General features: G+C 51.4%; 2 protein-coding genes across 8 annotated transcripts; both read right to left on the bottom strand.

Moving 5' to 3' along the window:
• Positions 1-1660: 1660 nt before the first annotated feature.
• Positions 1661-9819, bottom strand: RBM42 (RNA binding motif protein 42). 5 transcript variants are annotated; one of them, XM_015071985.3, is made up of 10 exons: positions 9583-9819; positions 9204-9348; positions 7895-7979; positions 7712-7786; positions 5857-5922; positions 5602-5777; positions 4833-5165; positions 4384-4501; positions 1997-2191; positions 1661-1904 (listed from the first exon to the last, which is right to left on the bottom strand). In XM_015071985.3, exons 1-10 carry the CDS (start codon positions 9708-9710, stop codon positions 1792-1794), a joined length of 1434 nt encoding a protein of 477 aa, XP_014927471.2. In that variant the 5' UTR covers positions 9711-9819; the 3' UTR covers positions 1661-1791. The 5 variants fall into 5 exon arrangements, with proteins under 5 accessions (XP_014927471.2, XP_026900588.1, XP_026900589.1 ...); XM_027044787.2 differs by having other exon boundaries at positions 5602-5756; XM_027044788.2 differs by lacking the exon at positions 5857-5922.
• A 3521-nt stretch (positions 9820-13340) lies between these two features.
• HAUS5 (HAUS augmin like complex subunit 5) lies at positions 13341-22678 on the bottom strand. Of its 3 annotated transcripts, XM_027044733.2 has the most exons (19): positions 22514-22678; positions 21691-21753; positions 21566-21598; positions 21409-21433; positions 20709-20814; positions 20424-20583; positions 19264-19333; positions 19080-19162; positions 18497-18554; positions 18221-18345; positions 17955-18018; positions 17713-17843; positions 17328-17490; positions 17031-17111; positions 16784-16929; positions 16412-16523; positions 16202-16334; positions 14074-14206; positions 13341-13911 (listed from the first exon to the last, which is right to left on the bottom strand). In XM_027044733.2, exons 1-19 carry the CDS (start codon positions 22609-22611, stop codon positions 13794-13796), a joined length of 1902 nt encoding a protein of 633 aa, XP_026900534.1. In that variant the 5' UTR covers positions 22612-22678; the 3' UTR covers positions 13341-13793. The 3 variants fall into 3 exon arrangements, with proteins under 3 accessions (XP_026900534.1, XP_026900536.1, XP_053066020.1); XM_027044735.2 differs by lacking the exons at positions 20709-20814; positions 21409-21433 and having other exon boundaries at positions 22514-22551; XM_053210045.1 differs by lacking the exons at positions 21409-21433; positions 22514-22678 and having other exon boundaries at positions 21691-21742.
• Positions 22679-22696: the final 18 nt, after the last annotated feature.

Below are 22696 nucleotides of genomic sequence, written 5' to 3'. Positions count from 1 at the left end.
CCCTTCTCTCTCCTTACTTCCTTATCTCTCAAGTCTCCATCTCTCTCTCTCTCTGCGTTTTCTCCCCATCTTCCCTCCCATTGTACTGCCTTGACCTGCCATTCTTGCCTCTCCATCGGTCTCTCTCATCTCTGCTTGCCACATCCTCTCCATCTCTGTCCATCTGGCTCCCAACCCCACCGAGCTTTCTTTCCCTCTCCTCAGGAAGACTTAAACACACACATTTAAAACTTCATTTTTGGAATCATTCCCTCTTCCCATCTCCTCCCTTGTTGCCCTCCCTGACTGAAGTGAGCAGAAGGGGGTCAGGAGCAGGGAGGGCTAGTGATGTGGGGATAGGGTCTGAGGGTCCTGGGGCTGGGTTGTCTGGCCCAGGTGACAGGGGGCTGAAGGACACTTCCTGTGAGGGAGGGAGACCCTCACCCTTCTAACCAGACTGGAAAATGTGACGTCAGAGAGGGAGCAGTAAGGGAGGAAGGCGGGAACAGAGGAAATTTGACACCTCTCCTGGGTAATCAGCTTCCTGAGAGGCCTTGGCATTGTTTCCTTCCTCCTCTGAGTGCCCCTTCTCAACCCAGGGTTCTGCTGGCTTTGGCCCTGGGAGACCCTCATCCCCTCCCCATGCTTGAATCATGGAGTATCCCTCTTCTGCCTGGTCCCTGCCCTAGCCCCTTTCAGACCTCCAGTCCACAGCACGGCAGTGTCAGGGCTGTTTCTAAAGTGCAAATCTGATGCCAGTCCCCGCGTGAACTTGGTTTCAACTACTTAGGGCTTGCTGCTGCCTTCAAGGCAAAGTCTAAGCTCTTAGCCTAGTGTTCAAGATTCTGCTTGGACACTTCAGACAGGCAGAGTCAAGCTTGGGGCTGGGAAAAGAGAGACCTGCAGATGCAGAGAATAGAAACTCAGAGAGATACAGATACTTAGAGACAAGAAACAGAGGGGCACTCACAGAGACATTCAGGGAAATAGACACAGAGAAACACTCGAGGACGCCCACACAGATGTACGGCAAGAGAAGTTGGCTGGGGTTTGGCAGAGTGAAGAAACTGGAAAACAGTCTGAGATCCAGAGGATGAGAACTGCAGAAACTGGGAGAGAATGACACGAAGAGCATGAGACAGACGCAGAAGTGGCGAGTTCCTTCAGGAAGCCCTTGCTGACTGCCAGGTCAGCACCCTGGGCTCCACTCTCCCAGTCCCGACCACTCTGGGCTCTCACTGTGTGGCAGTGGGCCTATCTTCTGCCACTGGACCATGTGCTCTGAGGGAACAGGGCCTGAGACTGCTTCAGTCACCATGTCCCCAGCACTGGCTAGGCCTTCGGTGAGGTTGCTGAATGGATGAAAGCCTGGAAGGCTGTGGGCTCCAGAAGGCCTGGCCCAGAAGACCCCCTACCTTGGTGCTGAGAACACAAGCTGGAGTGAGAAGACAACGGGTCTGAGTCTCAGCTTGGCTTTGGCCTTGCTAAAAGCCTCTGCTTCCTCCTTTGTGGAATGGGCTGTACTCAGCACACACTTAGGAGGTTTCAGGAAGATGTGACAGGCACTGAAAATGCCCATTTACATGTTTGGCTAGGTAAACTTATAAAGCTCCCCACTATTTCCAGGTCTGGGGATGTCAAGCCCTGCTCCCCAAAGAGTGCTTCTAAGCCCAGCCAGGGATGGAAATAACGTAAATTTATTGAAACTGGTTTTGGGGAGGGTGGATGGGTGGATAGTTGGGGATCTTCCAAAGAGAACTGGGGGAAGAGCCAGCGCCCGGCCAGGTGGGAGCGGGTGCCTGGCCACAGACCCTATCTTAGGCCCAGTTTCTTCTTCTCCTTCTGCTTCTTGCGCACCACATCCAGGTTCCGGTCCTTCCACATACTCTTGCGCAGCTTGATGGGGCGCGAGCCCACATACTTCCCTGTGGGAATGGAGGGTTCAAGGTCAGGCTTGGGGTCAGGCTTAGGCCAGATGCTGGTCACACCCACTGTCCCTAAGAGAGGCTTCACCTACCATTCATCTCACGCATGGCGCGCACATAGTCACTGGGGTCCTTAAAGCTGACGAAGCCATAGCCCTTGGTCTTGCCTGTGCGCTTGTCTCGGATCACCTTAGCCTTAAGGAAGGATGGGAAGCGGCTGAAGGCGCGTGCCAAGATGTCATCGTTCACTTCATTGCCCAAATCCCCACAGAAGATCCGGAAATCATCTGGGGTTGGGAGAGAGGAGGTCAGAAGATGCAGATGCCTGGCCCCATGTCTGCCTTATTTAGATAGCCCCACCTTCTCTGAAGGCATCCCCCAAACCCTCCTCCCTCTATCCCCAGCGGTCTCTGCCTGGGGCCCTCTCAGTAACAACAGCCAACACCTATATGCTATTTACCCTGTGCTAGACTCTGCTAAGCACTCGTGAGGTTTTAACACATCCGGCACTCCCAACACCCTTTAACACAGAGGCACAGAGAGGTCATGTCACCTGCCCAATGTTACTCAACTAGGAAGTGGCAGAGCTGGGACAAGAACTCTGGTACCTGACTCCAGAGTCCTCGCCTTTACCTCCCCACCCCAGAGCCATGTTCTCCATTCCCATGAATTAAGGCTCCAACTTTGTCCTAGCCAGGCTTCTCCTCTGAGCCCCCAGCATCCCTTGGTCCCCATGGATATCCCCTGGGCCCCTCACACCCATTTGCTTTAGAGAAAGCCCATTCTAACTCCCCCCTTGAGTCTCTGAAACGTGAACACACTGTCGGATCCTTCTCCAAGGCTGACCTCAGCTTCCATTCCTGGGCATACCCTCTGGGCTGGACCTGAGCCAGACTGAATGTACTCAAGCCCAAAGAATCCCTTCTGCCACAAGGCACATACTATTATTATCCCCTTGTTGGAGTGAGGAAAGGATAGAAAGGCTAAGTGACTTGCTCAAGATCACAGAACTAGGGGCTACAGCCCGCACCGACCATACCTAGGCTGACATTGCCATGCCCTGGCCTGGAGCAGGTAGACAGTCCCAAAACAAGAGGCAGAAGTCAAGGACTCAGATGGGAGGTAGGGCTGTTTTCTCAGCTAGCACTGTGGTTGCCCCACAGCTTCTGTGGTGATTAAGGACACTCTCTAAGAACAAGTTAGGCCACTCTAAAGAGGAAATTATGTGGCAAACTCAGAGGGAGGGGCCTTCTTCAAAACAACTGGGCTGGACACTTCAAAACACTGTTACATATAAGACAAAATGGTAGGAGGGAAACCATTCTCCTTAGGAGATAATCTAGAGATCTAAAATGGCATGCATCCTGATCCATGGGAAAAGATGGCTACAGCAGAATTTAGGAACAACTGGGGAAATTTAAATATAAAGGGAATATGAGATACCATAGAATTATCATTCATTTGCTTAGGAATGTTAATGGTATTATGACACAAAACAGAATGCCACTTTTTTTTTTTTTAAATTAAAAAAAATTTTTTTTTAAATTAACGTTTTATTTATTTTTGAGACAGAGAGAGACAGCATGAACGGGGGAGGGTCAGAGAGAGAGGGAAACACAGAATCCGAAACAGGCTCCAGGCTCTGAGCTGTCAGCATGGAGCTCGATGCGGGGCTCGAACTCAGACTGTGAGATCATGACCTGAGCCAAAGTCGGACGCTCAACCGACTGAGCCACCCAGGCGCCCCCAGAATGCCACTTTTCTTAGGAGAAGAATACTGAGGTATTTAGGAGTGAAGTGAGAACTTCATTTATAACTTGCTTCAAATGATTGAGCAAAATCCAAGAAACACACATACACATAGAAGGATAAAGTGAATACAGCAAAATGTTAATTGCTGAATCTAGATGGTGGTTATATTTGGCTGTTCACTGTTAAATTCAGTGTTTAAAATTCTTCATCAGAAGGGGTGCCTGGGTGGCTCAGTTGGTTAAGCATCCGTCTCTTTGGCTCAGGTCATGATCTCACAGCCCCATGTCGGGCTCTGTCTGGGCTGATAGCATAGAGGCTGCTTGGGATTCTCTCTCTCTCTCTCTCTCTCTCTCTCTCTCTGCCCCTCCTCTGTTTGCACATGCTCCCACATGTTCTCTTTCTCTCTCAAAATAAATAAACTTAAAATTGTTTTTTTCATAAGTTGGGAGAAAAAAGAACGTTCTTTTATCTTTAGCAACTCAGGCAGAGGTCAGAAGGTTCTAGGTGCCAATAACCTCTACCAAATTCTGTCCAGTGGCTTAGATGAGGGCCTGCCCTTCAGAGCCAATGTTTAGCCCTCCATGAGGTAGGCAAATAGCATGTGCCTGCCTTACAGAGAGGTGGCAATTGTGGACCTACCCTCCCTGAGTCTGCCCCAAGGAGACCTTGGTGTGTCCTTGACTGAGCCCTGCACCTGGTGCCTGGCCCTGCACCTGGGCCCACTTACCTGCGTCCCACTCCAGCAGGCTGGGGTCCTCCCAGCTGCTCCCAGCTGCTGTGCGAATGCAGCGTTTCAATTTCTCTGGCTTCCCTTTCTTCTTGTCCTCACCCAAGGGCTCTGGGACCTGCGGAGGAAAGGGGATGGGGTGCAAAGGGCTTGGTGTTGGGAGTCTCCTGGACCGATATGTCCCCTTCAGACTCTCCCACTTTCTTTCACCCCTTGCCCTCCTAGTTCCATAATTAAACAACTAGATGTGCTTCTGGATGTGAGGTACATGTATCTGCCTCCTTCTCTCCCATGTCCTCCCAGCCCTTCCAATTTCCTGGTTCCCTCCTACCTTCATCGATAGAGGACTAAATGTCTTTCTGGGTATAAAAGGCATGGGTTCCTGCCTGCTCTCCCAGCCCTTTCTACTTGCTGCCCACCCCTGACTGCTATGCTCCCTGAGAGCTTACCTCAAGAGCCATGAGGCCAGGGGGTGGCTCAGGCCGTGGGGGCCGGGGTCGAGGACGCAGGGACAGGAGCTCAGGAATGCGCAGTGGGGGCAGTAGGCCTCGTACAACCTCCAGTGGGAGGGGCAGTGGCTCAGGCTCAGGCAAAGGCATGGCCAGGGCCAATGGCAGGCTGGGCCCAATGACTGCAGGGCCGGTGGGGGCACCTCCTGCCCCAACAGCCACTGCTGCGCCAGCCTCCTCCAGCCCAGCTGCTGCTGCCACCACTGCCTCTTCCTTCTCTTTAAGGCCCAACCCCAGGCCTAGGCCCAGCTCTCGGGGTGTTGCTGGCTCTTCCTGTGGGCAAGGGCAGACAATGAGGGATGCCATTTCACAGGCTCAGACCTAACTCCCATCCTATACAACAAAGCAAGGGCCTGAGGCCAGAAAGCAGACAAGAGACCTAAACAGAGAAAGGAGTCTCTAGTCAGAGACAGACACAGGGACAAAGACATCAGGACAGAAAAACAGAGAAGGACAATCAAGAGAAAAATAGAGATAGAGACAGAATAGAATAAAAACAGAGACAGAACCCATTGCATGTGTTTCTCTCTCTATTTTCCTCACAAAAAGAAAGAAAAACAGACTCAGTCACCAAAAGAAATAGGGAAAGACAGAGACTGAGACAGAGTCAGAGAGTAAGAAGGCAGATTTAGACACAGCCTACCAGGCCAGGATTGAGCATCTCCCCACCCTTTACACCTTTGACCATTAGCTCCCTGTCCATACTTACCAGAGGAGGCCTCAGAGCAGCCATGGAGCCCAGGGGGGGCCCTGGGGCCCGAGCCATCGGTGGCAGCATCATAGGTGGTCCAGGGGGCCCAGGCAGAGGGGGGCCCACAAGGGCTTGGTGAGGGGGCCGCAGGGCCATAGGGCGGGGACCACCTGCTGCAGAAGAAAGAGCAGAATCTGTCAGGGTGTTAGTGGGGGAGTTGGAGGGCTGAGGGGGGAAGTTATGTGGCAGGGATGATGACCCTGGCCCCCTCACCTGCTCTCTGTAGCACGTGGGGGACGAAGGCCGGACGCAGGATAGGGGCCCTCTGGGGGGCCACAGCTGTGGGAGAGAGAGATGGGGGTGTGTGTCATGGGGGACCGGGGCACTTGAGGTGAGGTGTGTGTGTGTAGGTACTCTCAGAATCCAAGAAATCCTGGAGAAGAGTCTGGGGAACCTTCTGGGAGATCAAGAGTCTTTCGATTTGTTCATTCAGCAAAAATTTACCACGGAACATCTCCTCTGGGCCATCCCTGTTCTGGACAATAATAAGGACACACCAAAAGACCAAAAACTCTCAGGGATCTTCTGGTCCAGAGTAGGAGGGTGACAGCCCAGTGTGTCTCACCAGAGGGTGACAGCCCAGAGTGATCAGGGCTGGGATGGGGTAAAGCCCAGGCAGAGTGATCGGAACTAGAAGGGGGAAACCTGGGGAGTGGTGGGAGCCCGGAGGAGCCCTCTGACTTAGCCAGGGCGACTAGAAGCTTCCTGTGAGCTGAGACCCAAAGGATAATAAAGACCCAATTGCCTTTGGTCAGGCAAAGCGTGACTGTAAAGACTACTGGCAAGAAGAACATTTACAAACAAATTTTTTTCCCTTTTCAGTTTAGTATAAATTATAATAGCAGAAGTTGCAGTTTGGAGGGCATCATAAGAGAATGGTCAAGAAGACAGTAGGCATCCAAGAATAGTCTCATTGGCTGGACCATGAATGTCCTCCTGAGGGCACCAGGGAGCCATAGCAGGACTGGAAGCTGGCCAGGGTGACTAAATCAGATGTGCATTTTGATCAAAACCATACCAAAGAGTAAGAGATGTTAAGATTTCTCAAACGTCAGACAAAAAAGTTTAACAGGATTTAAGTAACACAAGTTTGATCCAATACAGATCGTACCAGAACTTTACAGAACGTGTATTTTTTTCTTACGTATAAGGAAGTAGTGTCACAAAAATTGACTGTAAAGGTCACCTCAACAAATGTAAGAATGACCCATGGAGAGGATAGGGTTTAGTTGATTTTGGTTAACTTGATTCTGATTTGGGCAATAGGCTTTGGAAGATTACAGTTGGGTGGCAGTGAGCAGGAGAGAGAAGGGAGGTCAACAAGAATACTGCGGGCATATCCTAGCAATGTTTAGGGCTCCTGGGGAGTATGTGAGAGTCTCTCCATAAGGGGCCAGATGATGTAGGGTCTTGACTGCTAGGTGAGGAGCTTGGTGCTTGTTTGATGGTTTATTTATCCCATCAACAGATAGTACGTAATGCTTACAATGTGGCAGACATCAAGACTTTCGTCCCTCATGAAGCTTGTATTTTAGAGGAAACAAAAGAGGATAGCCATAATGGGTAAACTGTATAGCTTGTTACAGGGTGCCTGGGTGGCTCAGTCGGTTAAGCATCTGACTTCAGCTCAGGTCATGATATCATGGTTCATGAGTTTGAGCCCTGCATCGAGCTCTGTGCTGACAGCTCAGAGCCTGGAGCCTGCTTTGGATCCTGTGTCTCCCTCTCTCTCTGCCCCTCTTCCGCTTGCGCTCTCTCTCAAAAATAAATAAACATTAAAAAAAAAAAACTGTACAGCTTGTTATAAAGTATTAAGTGCTATGGAGAAACACAACAAAGAATAAGGATTAGGAGTGACAGTAAGGAGGGTGGTTTGCAATGGTCAAGTCAAGCTCTACTAAGGCCAAACTGATGAAGTACATGATCAGGTTTGTGCTTTAGGAAGATGGTAATGTCAGGGTGGGGATGAAATTAAGCAGGCGAGTTAGCGCAATGATGTAGGCAAGATGCTAGAGTAGTCAAAACAAGAGTGCTTCATTAAATGTGGGGTTCCTGGCCTGAGACCTACCTGCTCGACGCAGGAACATAGCTTCTCGGGCCTCTGGACTATCCAGGTGACTCCGATCACCAGGGCCAAAGCCAACTGTTGGGATGGGAAGAGACAAGGATGGTGGGAGGAGAATCCCCGGCATCCCATTTTATCACCTTGCCTGATCCCCTGGCTCCCTCTCCTCCACCACTCCTTACTTACCTGGACCTACAAAAGGAGGGCCACCCACCATGGGAGGAACCACTGTGGCTGCAGCAGCTGCCCGGGCCTCCAGAGTCTGTTGAACCTGTTGGGGAAGAAATTGGGGTGAGGGGCCTGACTCAGTGCCACCAAGCTGCCCTGGCTGGCTTACCCTGGGAGACCAAGGGTTTCATTCTTTGCATTCTATGTGGGGCTGGCTATCTGTCAACATTAAGTCTAAGCTAAACTGTCACTTTTCAGGGAGGCTTTTGGGATCACACTAGCGAAAACTGTCCTTAGCCCCTCCCAGGAGCAACTCATCTTGTTATCCTGTTTCATCTTCCTCAACGCATCTCACACTATCTGAAATTATGTCCAGCCTGTCTTTCTCATCTCCCATGCTACCACCCTGGTCCAAGCTATCATTATCTCTTGCCCAGCTTATTATGGTAGCCTCTTCAGTCTCCTCGACTCTGCCCTAGCCCCCTTACCGTCTGTTCTCCAAACACAGCCATGATTAATTTCTAAGTTGGACCCTATTACTCCTCTGCTCAAAGTCCTTCCACAGCCTCCCACATCAGAGTAAAAACCAAAGTCTTTAAGGTGGCCCACAAGGCCCTACCAGGTCTTATCTCTATCACCTCTCTGTCCTCATCTCTTCCCACTCTCCCCATTGCTTGCTGTACTCTAGCCACACTTTTCTCTGCTCTTCTTTGAACATGTCAGGGATGCACCTGTGTCACAGCCCTTGCACTGGCAGTTCTCTCCGCTGGGAATGCTCTTCCACCAGATATCTCCATGGTTCCTCGTATCATGCCCTTTATATCTTTGCTTAACTGTCACCTCCTCAGAAAGGCCTTCCCTGACCATGCTGATAAACCTCTGCTTTTCTTACTCTTTGACCTGTCACTCCCCAGTACAATGTAAGCTACAAAAAGATAGTGATTTTTTTGGGTCTATATTGTTCTCTGCTATGTGCTTAATGCCTAGAACAGTGCCTGGTGCATAGAAGGCACCCCATAATTATTTATTGACAGAATGAACCAGTTTCATTTATTTGTCTTCTTTTTAGTAGTCTCCCTCTCCACTAGTTATATACAACTTGCTATTGAGCATGTGAATGTGACTAATGAGACTGAGGAACTACTGAACTTCAATGTAAACTTAAATAGATACAGAACATTTTCATCATTTCAGACAACTTTCTGGACAACAGGCTTTAGAATATAAGCTCCCAAAGGGCAGAGGTATTGTTTCCTTTAGTTGTTACTATGTTCTCAATGCCTGGCACAAACACTGTGTTCAAGCACTGTGCTCAGCTCAGTCGTACCTGCTGATAAGTGTTGGTTGCGATAATTGGACGGATCACAGGAGCTGCTGGGACCTGCATCGCTTCTACGGTGGGGACCGTGGGCACCGCAGGCACAGCAGTCGGGATGCCGGTTACTGGAGCCCCCAGAACTTCCTGCTCAAACCTGAGGAGGCAAGACCAACAACACAGCTCAGGACCTTCCATTAATTCTGAAACGTTGGGTACACCGCGATAGAGCCTTCACCCCTGCCAATCTCTTCTTACTCCCGCCCGCACAATCCCGAAGGTCCCATTTTCCCCATGATAGAGCCATATCGGGATAAATGCGGCCTGGAGGCTCCAGGGCTCGGTGGCTCTGACTCTGAGGGCTTTTATCGCGCCTTGCCAAGGGCCTTACAGGGCCATCTCCGCCTCCATCTCCTTCAGGCGTTCCTCTCCGCTCTTGCCCGGCATGCCGGCGCCGGGGCCCGGGACCACAGGTCCTCCTGCACCCGGGAGTCCCGGGGCTGGCCCCGCCCCCGCCATCGCTGTTGCCGTCGCTGTCGCCGCTACTACCGCCTCGGCTCAGCGGCCTCCACCAGTTCCGCTGTCTACTCTCTGGTCTTGTCGGGTTGGGCGCCCTCGAATGACGTATCAGCGAAAGCGACGGGCGCTGGTGCATGACATCATACGCCAACGGGGGGGGGGTCTCGCCTTCGGAGCAAGGCCAATGAGAATCTGGCCACACCTGGAGGGCCCACCCCTAGAAGGAATATAGACCAATCAGAGTGCGGGAAAAACAAACCAATGAAGAGCCTGGGTCTAAGTAAGTGAAGGCAAATGAGGTGGCCACGCCTTCATTGGAGGAACGAAGGCTAATGAGAGCGCTGTAAAGTAGTTGGCCCCGTCCCTACAGAGGAAACTGGGCCTTTGAGAGCTCAGAAAAGTTTGGAGGCCCCGCCTGTGCCACTGAAGCTCGTTCCGGAAGTTTTAAAATGCATCGAAGTCTGCGTCAGCCCAGGGATGTTTGAGGCTGGAGACTGCTGAATACCGTAGCCTTCCCAACTGGGATAGACTGACACCGGTGACTCCCAGAAAAACCAGGAACAGGATGTGGGAAGCTCATAGGGGGCGCCTGACCTTCTCCAGGAGGAGAAGGTAACACCTGACGACTTCTTGCTAGATGAAAATGGAGAGAGATGGGAGGAATCGTAAAGGCCTAGAGTAGTAGAATGCGGCAACTCAGAAAGTCGTGTGTAGGTTTGGTCTCTGTGTCCTTTCTTGGGACACAGCTGACCCCTCCTTTTCTTCCTAGTCCTCAATAGGTTTCATTATGAATATTAAAAAAAAATTTTTTTTTCCAACATTTATTTTTGGGACAGAGAGAGACAGAGCATGAACGGGGGAGGGGCAGAGAGAGAGGGAGACACAGAATCGGAAACAGGCTCCAGGCTCTGAGCCATCAGCCCAGAGCCTGACGCGGGGCTCGAACTCACGGACCGCGAGATCGTGACCTGGCTGAAGTCGGACGCTTAACCGACTGCGCCACCCAGGCGCCCCTCATTATGAATATTTAAAATACACAACACTAGAGAAGAATATAACGAGCTTCCATGTACCTCTCAACAATTACTAATATTCTACCTTGTTTCATCTATACTTCTCCTCCCTCTTCTTGTTGGAGTATATTAAAGCAAATTCCAGACATCAATTCCTCCACAAATACTTCATGATGTGTGTCTTAACAGATAAGGCCTCTTTTCACGCCCAAGAAAACTAATCTCTGATTTCGGTCTCGGATTTCGGTGCGCGCGCGCGCGCGCACACACACACACACACACACACACACACACACACACGGGGAAAAAATTAACTTTTTTGGTGTCATCTTACACCCAGACTGTTCAATTTTCTCTGCCTCAAAAAATTTGTATAAAATCAGGCTACAAATAAGGTATGCACATTGGGTTTGATTGGTTGGTCGGTCTTTTTTTTTCTGTCAAAACTTTTGTTGGCTGTCTTGGTTTCTTGAAGTTCCAAGATTAAATCAGCACTAATGAATGATTTGTTAAAATACTGGCTTTTGTTTGCTTCTTTACAATAGATGTGATAAGATTTTTTAACATTATCATTAACTAGAGTCCATACTTTGATTTTCTTAGTGTTTAAGCTCTTCTGTTCGTTCATTGCATCCAGGATACATTGCATGTAGTTGTCATATTTTCTTAGGCTTCTCTTGCCGGTGACAATTTTTCACACTTGTTTTTCATGAATTTGTTAGTTTTGAGGAGTACTGGTCAGGTATTTTGTAGAATGTTCCTCGTTTGGGATCTGCTATTTTCCTCATCGTTAGGCTGGGGTTATGCATTTTGTGGGGGTGAGGGGAAAGGCTGCAGAAGTAAAGTGAAGTTCTCATCATGTCGTATCAAAGGTACATTTTATCAACATAACTGTTGGTGTTAACTTTGATCTCCCAGCTGGGGTACCATTTGTCAGGTTTCTCCACTATACTTTTCTTTTTACTCCCTTTCCATGCTCTTTGGAAGGAAGTCACTATGCCCAGCCTACACTTAAGGGGTGGAGAGTTAAATTCCACCTCCTTGAGAATGGCATATTTACATAAATTATTTGTAATTCTTCTGCACAGGAGATTTGTCTATTCTCCTTTTATTACATCTTTTTTATCAGTATGGACTCATATTTTATACTTTGGGTTGTAATTCAGTATTACTTTATTTTGTTGCTCAAATTGTTCCAATTTTAAAATCTTAAGTCTTGGGGTGTCTGGGTGGCTCAGTCAGTTAAGCCTTGGACTCGTGACTTTGGCTCAGGCCATGATTTCAAGACTCGTGAGTTTGAGCCCCACATTGGGCTCCACACTGACATTACATAGCCTGCTTGGGATTCTTTCCCTCCTGCTCTCGTTTGCACGCTCTCTCAAAATAATCTTTAAAATCTTGTCTTTTAGTCTATAAATTTCCCTCCCTCTGCCTTTTTCTACCTTCCTTCCTTCCTTCTACCCTTTCCTTCTTTTTCTTGTTTTTATGTTTTCATCAGTAATCCCCCTTACTGCATCTGGATTTTGAATTATATTTAGGCAAGTTTGCCCAACTTCTAGTTTATAGAGAACTTCACCTTCATGGAACTCATATTCTGTTTGGAAGACAATAAAGGATAAATAAAGTAGAACATAAAGTATATTAGAAGACGTACTACAGAGAAAGATTAAGCAGGGAGAGGGGGCAAGGGCCCCCCGTGTTCAGTCTTGGCTAAGAGCCAAGACGAAGAGAGGAGGGGAACACTAAGGTGGCACATTGTAAAGCAAACATGTTAAAAGACACAAAGATGTCAAATCTCCCTCATTTGTAAACTCCCTGCAACCCCGATAAAACCCCCATCTGTGTATTTTTTCTGGAACCAGGTAAGTTGGGTATAAAGTTTATTTCATTTTGGAAAAAAAATTAGCAAGAGGGAAACCTTGGAAAATTAGAGCAAGACAGCAACCAGCCATTTCAGATACTAAAACATATTTCAAAATCTTTATAATCAAAACACTGTGGGGATGGCATATGAGAGTCAGACAGACAATAGGCTTGGAGAGAGTCCAAATATAGCCTGATTAATCATGGAAACTTAGCTTATGAAGAGGTGGCATCTCAGATCACCTGAAGTTTTACTTTATATAGGTGGGTAGTTTTACTTTATAAATTGAAGAATAATTTACAGTGAAATGCACAGACCTAAAAAGTATAGCTAGATGGGTTCTGACACCTACCCTTATTACCTTCAACATATAATCCACTTCCAACTCTACAAAGTTCCCTTGTCTCCTCCTTGGTTGATCCCTGCTACCCACCTCTCCTTCAGAGGCAACAACTGCTCTGAGAATTTTAAGAAGTGCTATTGGGATACATGTAAAATATGACAAAATTGGATCCATTTGGATAAATTCCAAATGACTTCAGAGATTTAGATGTAAAAAAAGGAAACTACATAAAAACTAGAAGACAACACCCCGCCCCCTGCCCCTGCCCCGTCTCCTTGACCCTCACACTGGCATGTTCGAGCTCAGGACTGTTGCTAAGCTGCAACCTCCCTCCCACCCCTGACCCCCACAAGCCCTCCTCAGACACCCACATGCTTCCCTCTCATTACCTTTACAGAGTGTGTGTGGCCTTCTATATAAAGTTGCACCTCTTTACAGCTTGCTTTATTTTTCTCCAGAGCAGTTACCTCCCAACATACTAGATATTTTGCCCACTTAACTTGCCAGGGGTCCATTTCCCTGTCCTAGAATAACAGCTTCCTGAAGTCTGGGACTTCTGTCCATTTCGTTCAGTGCTGGATTCTCAGTGTTTAGGGCAGGTGCTCAATGATGTTTTGCTAAGGGTGAAAGTGATGAGGGGAGTTTCAGGGGGACTTAGGGTGGGGTCCAGATAGCCCACTGCCTTGGCTTTGATGGGATGAAAGGACAGGTGCAAGGCAATCGAGAGGAATAGAACAGCCTGTGAGGGGGACAGCAAGTGTGGGTAGAGACGGTGGGTTGATATATCTGGGCAATGTTCCCTTCCAAAGGTCTTACGATGGGGTGAACAAACGAAGCTCTTGAGTTCTGTTTGGGCCCCCTTTTCATCTGCACAGTTGTTGCAGGATGCCTTGGGCCTGGACCCAGCGCAGCCGCCACTGGGGCAGGGACAGGCCCTGGCAGAGCTCCCCAGACAGGGCGGCTTGGCCTGGCTGCTCCCACCTGGGGAAAGGAGACAGTGTCACAGGGAAGGCCCGGGACTCTAGACACTCAGTGGCCTCCACACCCCACCCCCCCAACACCTCCTCCCCTGCATGCACCCCCAGGTCCTGCCCGGTCCACCCAGCTCAGGACCCTGCCCCCACCATCGTGCCCCCCTCTCACCAGTCCCCAACAACCCCCTGTAGCTCGGGGATTCGCTCCAGCGCTTGTTTCAGCAGGTTCTCCAGCTGCTTCAGAGCCTGTCCCAGATTCTCTTTCTGCTCCTTTTCCCGAGCTGCCCGGATCTGCAGCAGCTCTGCAGGTGCGAAACCCAGGAGGCAGTGCTGAGTCTTCTGGCTCCTGGGGTCTCACAGCCAATGGGTCACCAAGTCTCCAGTCACCTAGTGTTGACCTCACCTCTCCCACACCTCTCCTTCCTCCCACTTCCTCATCTCAAGGGCAAGCCCACCATCCCCCAAGCTTCATCCCGGATACCTTCCTCCCTCCAGGACAGACCATCAATCTTCTCGGCCCATCCTTCAGCTTCCTCCCCCTTCCCCCCTTCCCTACTCACCCCCCAGCCTCCCTCCTATGCTCCAGGCCTCAGCCTCCAATTCTGGTCCATGCCTCTGGTACATGGCAGCCAGAATGATCTGCCTAAGGCATAAACCTGATCCTTTCCCTCTCCTGCATGGAACCCTCCAAGACTCCCCAGTACCCCCAAGAGAGAGTCTGAGCTCCTCAGGCCAGTACTTGAGGGTTTGCACTATGTGACCTCTGCTACTATCAGCCCTCACCTATCCCTCTGGGCCCATTCGAGACACCACTTTCCCCCTGGAAGCCCTTCCCAGCGTTCCCCACCCCGAGGCTTCCTCCTCAGACTGCTGTAGGTTCACTCCAGCAGTGTTGCCCTGGAGACTATGACTGGGTCTAGTCCCTCTCCATAGGCCCAAACAGGCCCATCTCAGAGCAAGTACAGATCAGCATTGTGGTCAGAGCCCTTGGGCCTGAATCCTGACTCCATTCCATCCTTGCCTTCTGACCTCAGGCATGACATGTGCCCTTTCTCCAGCCACTTCTGCAGTCAGGTGTAACTGAGCCACAGGCTAGCAGGGCAGGCTGCAGACTGGGGCACTCTGAAGGAGGACCTACAAGGCTTGTTGACAGGTTGAAGGTGGGGGGGCGGCTTAGGGTCCTGGGAGGAATTAGGATGACTCGTGGATTGCTGACCTCAGTAAGGAGGGTAAGGTCACTTTTTGAGGGAAGGAAACCAGGCAGAAGAAAAACAAAACTGCTTTTCAGAACAGGGGGAACTATGCTCTGTTACAGACATGCTAAAGCCCAAGATGCCCATGAGGTGCGACGATGCTGTGCCAGTCTTAGGCTGCTCCCGACACAGCTCCCTGTCACTGGAGGGGGAGGCAGGGAGCCTGAAACTCAAGCCCCGAAAATGGCCTCTTCCTGCTTTGCTGATGGCACCTCGGTTCATTTCTCATCAATACACCTCTTCCACCTATTTATCCTTTGATTCTGCGCTCTTTGCTTCTACCACTGGGATCCCTGGGGCTGGACAGCTCGGGCGTCCTCTCCCCATTGAGCTCTGGGGGCCAGTAGCAACCCAGCAAGTGCTAGCTGAGGGAATCTAGTGATGAACAACTTTTCCGAGTTTCAGTATTTTCATCTGTAAATTGGTCTTAATAATCTCTACCCTTATGGTAAGGACTGAAAGAGACTCCACATGTGCAGACAAAAAGATCGCAACCACACCAGAGACGCATAGCGCTTACTGTATGCTGTGGATTGTTCAGTGCCCTGTTTGGGTAACCGGACTGAGTCTTTGCAGCAACTCTGTAAGGTGCTATGATTATGCTTACTCCACTGAGGAGGAAACTGAGGCACAAAGAGATCACACAGCAGGGAATAGGTAGGGCTAAGAAGAGTTTAACTCCACAGCCTAGCTTTTAACTACTCAAGTATCCTATTGGATGGTGATACATGAGAACTTTGCAATTTGATAGGCAGTGTCACCTGGTTAGGAGTACAGACACATGTCAGACTGCCTGGATTTAAATCCTAGCTCTGCTACCTAAGCAGCCACCAAGGCCTCCTGTCTTAGTTCTTGCCTCTGTAAATGGGGCAAATGGCAGTGCTAACCCCATGGGGCTGCTGTGCAGATGAAACCCGTGAACATGCTTAAAGCTGACTCAGCACACAGTAGGCACTGTGTCAGCACTGAGTGTTTGTGATTTCTTCTGGAGGCTGATGGCCCTGGGAATGGGCAGGAATGCCACTTATGAAGGCAAGGCCTTACCCTGGGTGGATGGTCCTGGGGGCAGGCTGGTCTTCATGTGGAGCAGATCCCAGGACCGGAGACTCTGCTGGTCCTGGAGAAATAGAAGTTCCTGACGAAGAGAGGCAGCCTTTGGGAGGAGCAGTTCTGGAGCCTGGAGGGAGGGGGAAGGACAGTCATTTTGGGAGGGGGTAGGAGTGGGAAGACAGGTCCTAAGGGACAGAAACTCACCTTCCCTGCAGGCAGCCCCAATCTGTGGCTCAGCACTATGAGGCTGGAGCTCCTTGGGGACGTGGGATGCAGCTGGTAGATGGATGGCAGGACCGTGGGCAGGGGCTGTAACCTGGAGGGAAAGTCCAGGTTGGGTGGGGCACTGGGAGGAGGCTTGGGTTCCAGAGGTTCCGGGAGCTGAGAGGTGGGCTCAGGAGGCCCAGGAACTTGGAGGTGGGTCTGGGGACTAGGATTCCAGAGTTAGGACTGAGGACTTGTGGGCGAGGTCTGGCAGGTTGGGAACACTGGGGGCCTGGGATTATTTTTTTGGAGTAGAATCAGGGAGTGATAGTCATCGGTGGGAGGGGATATAAGGGGTGGCTCCAGTCTTACCCTCCAGGGCTGTGCCGAAGCAAGGTGTCCAACAGAAGGTGGGGAAGATGCCGGGCTTCCTCCTCCAGACAATGAAGCAGTTTCTGGGACTGTGGTGCCACCGCTTCAGATGTGGGGACCACTTTTCGCTGAAGCAGAGCCAGTACCTGTGGGGAAGGAAAGGGATGGGAAGGGCAGCCTGGAGCCACCCAGCCCCATCTGTAGGAGCCCTAGCCCTACCCAGACCTTGCCTCAACTCCCGTCTCACCTCTGCAGGGCTCCGGCACAGGCGCGTCTTGCTGGCTGAGTTGCCTTTGATGAGCAGGCGGATCTGTTCCTGTGTCTCCTCCTGGGTAACCATGAGGCCACTGAGATGGGCTGCTTTTACTTCCTACCTCCCAGCTTCTGGCCCTGCCTGCCCCTTTGTACAGGTCCTGCTTCCTCTTGGAAGACTCATCCTGGGCCCCTCCCCACCACCAGAGGCCCAGTTCTGGATCCTAAGGCTCCCAGCCTCTCTCTGGCCCTCCATGCAGCACTGCCACTTCCCCTGAGGCCCGCCTCTCACCACCAGCCGGCGCCAGTGCAGGATCCGTTGCTGTTTGGCCTGTAGCTCCTGTAGCAGAAGCTGCCGGCGCCCAGCCACCTCCTCCAGCTCCTGGCTCTGAGCACGCAGGGCCTTGAGCTCTGCCCACAGGCCACAGCCTCGGAGTCCCAGCACCAATGCCTGCCTGGGGCGCAAGCAGAAGAGAGCAAGGGAGAGGAAGGTGACTAAGACTCATAGTGGAAGAGGGAAATCAGATCTATGAGGATGCACAAGGAGCCACAAACCCGGAGACAAACCAGAAGAGCAGGGAGGCAGAGCTGGGAGCCACAGGGGCAGAAAATGTCCAGTATTCTGAGACTTCTGGGAGAGAGATGGCCTAGAGTCTCTGCTGAGAGAGCCCCCTCACCTCTCGCTGGATTCCAGGGCACATTTCTTCACCTCCTCCATCAGGCCTTGGAGGCGCTGGGTCAGGATTTGATGCTCCTTCAGCAGGGGGCCCCGCTGTGCAATCAGCATACCCACGTCCCGCCAGCCCTCCTGGGGCAGGGGTATAAAGTCAGGGTGGGTATGATCCCTGGGGGTGAGGGGATTAACTGGGGCTTGGGATGGGAAGGAGATGGAACCCTGGGAAGGATGCCTAGGGGTCACCTGGATGAGATGCACCATGGACGGCAGGGCCCGGCTGGAGTCTGGCTGGTCTGGTGCTTGGGACCTGGAGGTGGGATAAAACTGCTGAGGGAGGAGCCCTCTCCCCTTCCTGAGTTCTCAGGGATGGCCAATGTCAGCCCACCTGCCAGACTGATCATTGGGCTTCAGCTCCATCCCCATCAGCAGGTGACTGTGCCTGGCCCTGAGTCTTCCGGCTTAGCCATCCCCTGGCCCTGCCCCACCCTCAGGAGCACTCCACTTCACACCTGGTTATCTCCGTATCTTGGAGCCCATCTGGACTGCACAGGGACCGAATCTCTGCCTCCCGCTCCTCAGCCAGGTGTTCCAAGGAGGCCAGGATGTGGCCTGGAGGATGGTTTGTCAGTAGTGTCTAGTGGGGGAAGGGTAAAGTAGGGCTGGATGGGTGTAGGGCTGTGAGCTAGGACCCATGGTGATGAGGCAGTGATCAAGAGTTAGGTTCTGGCACCCTGAGGTTCGCTCATGGGGCAGAAGGTGTGGCCTTTCCTGAAAGCCCCCCTCACCTCCACTGAGCTAAGCCACTGCTGGTAGGAAGCTCCAAAGTGGTCATCTCGAGGGGTTCTGCAAGGTTAGGGAAGGGGACAGAGAATATTACAAGATCATGTCAACACTCCCTCTACTGATTACCACTACCCCTAAGGTGCGGGCTATTGTCCCTATTTTAAGGATGAGGAAACCAAGTCCATCAGGATTCCATGCCTCCTAGACTTGAGTTCCCTGCTTATACCAAGTAGCTAGACTTAGGGCCTTTCACATGTGCTATTTGTCTAGAATACTCTCTTAACCTTTTACCCTCGCTAAGCCTCCTCACCAGAGAATCTGTCCTCCCTGACTCCTTAGCTGAGTAGTGTCTCCTTTGGGTACCTGGAGTTTCTCAGGCTTCCCCGCCTCCAACATCCCTAACCACCTGGTTGTCACTATCTGTGATGGATTTGTCTCTTCCTTGTCCCAGCCTGGGAGCCGTCAGGGCAAGATCTGCAGCTGACATAGTCCAGAGGCTCAGTGGCTGAGGAATTAACAGATAAGTGACTCCCCCCTCAAAGCCCAGGTTCTTGGCAGGGTCTGTGGGGCCTGGATGACACTCACAGGATGCTGCCTCCCTTGGCCTGAGGAACTAGGAGGTTCTGCAAAAATTGGGTCCGGAGGGTACAGGCTGTTCGGACATCACCCTGGGAAAAAGAGGATGGGGCATGAGAGGAACCCAGACTGACCCACCCACCCACCTGACCCCAGACTCTCCACCTCTTTCCCCATGGCCCAGGACTCTTACCAGGACCACAGGCTCCAGTCCCAGGGATGCTGATGATAAGGGTCGAAAGGTTATATCTACTGTGGCCTTCCTGGAGAGAAAAATACAGTGGGGGTGGGGGTCCCTGGGAGAAGAGAGCTAGGAGAACAGATATCTGTGTCTCCTCCTGCTGCAAGGCTAGTCACAGGGATCAGTGAACCTGGATCTCAGGGGCCACCTCTAAAATTAGACCACTGTCATCTTCTGGCTGTATTAGCTTCCTCACTGGTCTCTGCTCTTGGCTCCTGTGGTCTGTTTCTATCTAGTAGTTAACGATCCTGCTAAAACCTGACACGTCATGTCACCTTTCTGCCCCAAACCCTTGAAAACAATGTGTTTTCCCACCACATTCAGAATAGCAACAGTGGGTATCAGAAACTCTTTTAAGCATTCTGCGTGATTTGACTCATTAATTATCATACTTACCCTATTACAGTAGGTTTAACATTATCCCCATTCTACAGTGCTTACAAACTGAGGCACAGAGAAGTTAAATCATTTGCCCAAGTTCATAGAGAAGTGGACAAGCTAGGGCATGAACCCAGCCTCAGAGTAAAATTCCGATGCTTCCATAGCATTCTGTCCCTGTCTCTGACCTCATCTCATGCTCTCCCTTTTGCCTGTGTAACTTAAGCTAAACTGGCCTCCTGGCTGTTCTTCCCACATGCCAAGCTCAGCACCTCTGCTCTTGGTGCCCCTCTCCATGGAGATTCCTCCCCCAACACAAATGGCACCTTCTCAGAAAGGTCTTTTCTGACCATCCTACCTAGAGTAGCATCTCCCTCTCCCGTTCTCCACACTACCCTTTTTATCATAGCATTTATGTCTCCCTGCAATTATAGAGTTTGCTTCCTAATTTACCATCTCTCTCTTCTGCATCAGAGTATAAGATCCATGAGGGCAGGGACTTATCCCTTATTTACTGTTCTTTCCCCAGAACATTCCCTAGGTATACAGCTGGCACCATTCTAGGCACTGGAAATGTAAGTGGCTAAGGTGACAAAATTTCTTGGCCTCACAGACTTTAAATCCTAAGGAGTGGAGCTCAGAATTGTGGAACCCAAGAAGGGGTCAGGGTCTCTAAGGAAAATGTCTGTGCACCTGGCCTGGTGAATGCTGGTCCCTGGGAACCTGAGGCCTACCTCTCTATGTCCTGCAGACGCTTCAGTTGATTCTGTAGCCGCTGCATGGGATCTTGAAGCCCACGCTGCTGTCTTCGCATGGCCCCAGCTTGGGCCCGGAGGAGGAGAGCACGACGCTGGGTGTCTTGAATGCTCTGTAGGGCCTGCTCCATGGCCATGTCTGTAAGAGAAATGGGGTGACCATCAGCACTGCTGCTCATCTTCTCAGCCCCGTAGGTCACCCTGAGCCTCAGTCTCTTGCTCCATCAGCTCCAGGCTGCTCATCTTCCCAGCCCCATAGGTCACCCTGAGCCTCGGTCTCTTGCTCCATCAGCTCCAGGCTCTGGTCTAACTCCTGGATCTCTGCCCGCAGGCGAGCAACAGTGGCTTCCAGCTCCAACTTCCGACGGGCCTGGTGGGATCAGGTACAGAGTCAGGTGCATGGCCTGGCTGCCCTTTGTGGAACACCAGTCTCCTCACCTGCACAGGTAGGTGGCAGGGGTTTTTTCCTAAGCAGTTTCTGTGTCTGATTCTCTAGGCCCAGAAGAACACTAGGGTACCATCTGTCTTCCTCCTTCCTCCTGGGATTGCCTCACCTATCCTCTTAACCTGTTTCCTGTCTCTGCACTGATGACACTACAGCTGTGCCCTAGTTCTCATCTCCCCACGAAGAGCCAAATCTAGGAGTCCCAAGGTCTTCTGGAATCCTCCCCCAGATGTCACCTGGGCCTCTTGCACACAATAGGTCCTCCATTGGCCTCAGTATATCTCCTAAACCAGTCCCTTCTCCCATCTCCCCTCATCAGCTTTGATGCCTCATATCCACGTCCCCTCAACATCCAGCTCATGCCTGTCTCCCCTGGACTGTAAGCCCTGAGTGTCGAGATCAGAGCTGGCAGATCAACCCAGAGTCCCCAGCATTACACAACACGAAGCTGGGCCTAGAGCAGAAATCTACACATCCTCTTTTTGGATGGAAGAAAATCTTATAATACATGCTTCTCACCTCTGGACTGTCCTGGTGGCCATACCTGAGGAAATGAGGCCAGAGTTAGCGGGTGACGGGACTTCCAGGGGGAGACAGGAGGTGTGAGGCTACGGGTGAAAATACAGCTGGATGGGAGTAGGGAAAATAGGAAGGAATAGCTTTTAGAACCAGTTACCAAAGTAAGTTTCCTCGGATCTTCTTGACATTCCTACAGTGGAGAGGTAGAAGGAAGAAGTGTTACTGTGAGGTTTGCCTGTGTCCCCTCCCCTGTCACAGCCTCCCTCATGCAGCCAGGCTCACCTCTGGCTATGCACATGCCGCAAGACATAGGCCCAGATGTCGGCCCCCTGGCCCAGACACAGTCTGTGGAGACAGTATGTAAGGGTATGCCTGTTTGTGTGGTATACCATCACAAAGGTTGGGGGATCCTTATTCCCAGGGTGGCAGTGGTGGGGAAAGTCTTTACTAGGGAATTGTCGCTTCTGGGGCGAATGGGGATGTGTCCACAGTCTTTGGGGTGAGATATTCCTTCCTGGGGAATTCTTGGTCACTGAGTTGTGGGCTTTTCACTGGGTGTGGATATTCTCATTCCCTGGGGGGGGGGGGGGGTGCGGAGATTCCTTTCTCTGGGAGAGGGCTATCGCTGGTCACTTCCAGAGGTGGGAGTGGAGAGTATACTGCCAGGAACTGCTCTCTCATTACCAGATATGGATCATCACCCTTCTAGATTCAGTCTCCAGTGGGGTGGTCTTTGCTGACCTGGAGTCTCCTCACTGGCTTGGGACGGTAGGGGTGGTAGGTGCTGTAGGGACAGTCTTGCTCCAAAGATCTCACTTCTACATAGTTTGGGGGCTTTACTAACTCTCAGAGGATCCTTACTGGTGCCTCGCCCTCACTCTGGGTGGTGGGAGTGGGAGTGGGGGGTGGGTCTTCACTCAATCCGGGATCCTCTTCCCAGATATATTACTGGGTGTGTGGGTGGGTAAGGGGGACGCCCTCGGGGGTTATTCTCATTGGGGCAGAGGTGGGGAAGACGAAGAAGGGTCTTCAGTGAGGGGTGGGGTTCTCACCCCCGGAGACTATCTCTAAGGTATGGAGTCCTCACTGTCAGAGCGTCCCTCACCTGCGCAGAGTTGACTCCGGGGCCCGGGCTGCCGCGGGCGCCCCCATCTCTTCCGCCGCCCAGCAGCCCAGTTCCCGCGCTTCCTGCACTAACTCCATGTCAGCGCGCCGCGGCGGCCGCTTCCCGCACCCTCTTCAAGTGTGGCGCCCGCCTCTGGCGTCACAGGCGCGCCGTCAGTGACGC

Source organism: Acinonyx jubatus, chromosome E2 (assembly GCF_027475565.1).
Source record: "Acinonyx jubatus isolate Ajub_Pintada_27869175 chromosome E2, VMU_Ajub_asm_v1.0, whole genome shotgun sequence".
NCBI classification, from domain to species: Eukaryota; Metazoa; Chordata; class Mammalia; order Carnivora; family Felidae; genus Acinonyx; species Acinonyx jubatus.
Note: the sequence above shows the minus strand (reverse complement) of the source record. Positions and strands in the feature narration are given on the sequence as shown.

Excerpts from the sequence above, each read along its gene's own strand:
- RBM42 (XM_015071985.3), bottom strand. The coding sequence starts at position 9,710 with ATGGCGGGGGCGGGGCCAGCCCCGGGACTCCCGGGTGCAGGAGGACCT. Across the intron at positions 5,923-7,711 it reads TATGTTCCTGCGTCGAGCAG|CTGTGGCCCCCCAGAGGGCC; the intron begins GTAGGTCTCAGG and ends TCTCTCCCACAG. Across the intron at positions 4,502-4,832 it reads CTGGCCTCATGGCTCTTGAG|GTCCCAGAGCCCTTGGGTGA; the intron begins GTAAGCTCTCAG and ends TTTCCTCCGCAG.
- HAUS5 (XM_027044733.2), bottom strand. The coding sequence starts at position 22,611 with ATGGAGTTAGTGCAGGAAGCGCGGGAACTGGGCTGCTGGGCGGCGGAA. Across the intron at positions 18,346-18,496 it reads AGTGGCTTAGCTCAGTGGAG|ACACTACTGACAAACCATCC; the intron begins GTGAGGGGGGCT and ends TTCCCCCACTAG. Across the intron at positions 17,112-17,327 it reads TGCACTGGCGCCGGCTGGTG|GAGGAGACACAGGAACAGAT; the intron begins GTGAGAGGCGGG and ends ATGGTTACCCAG.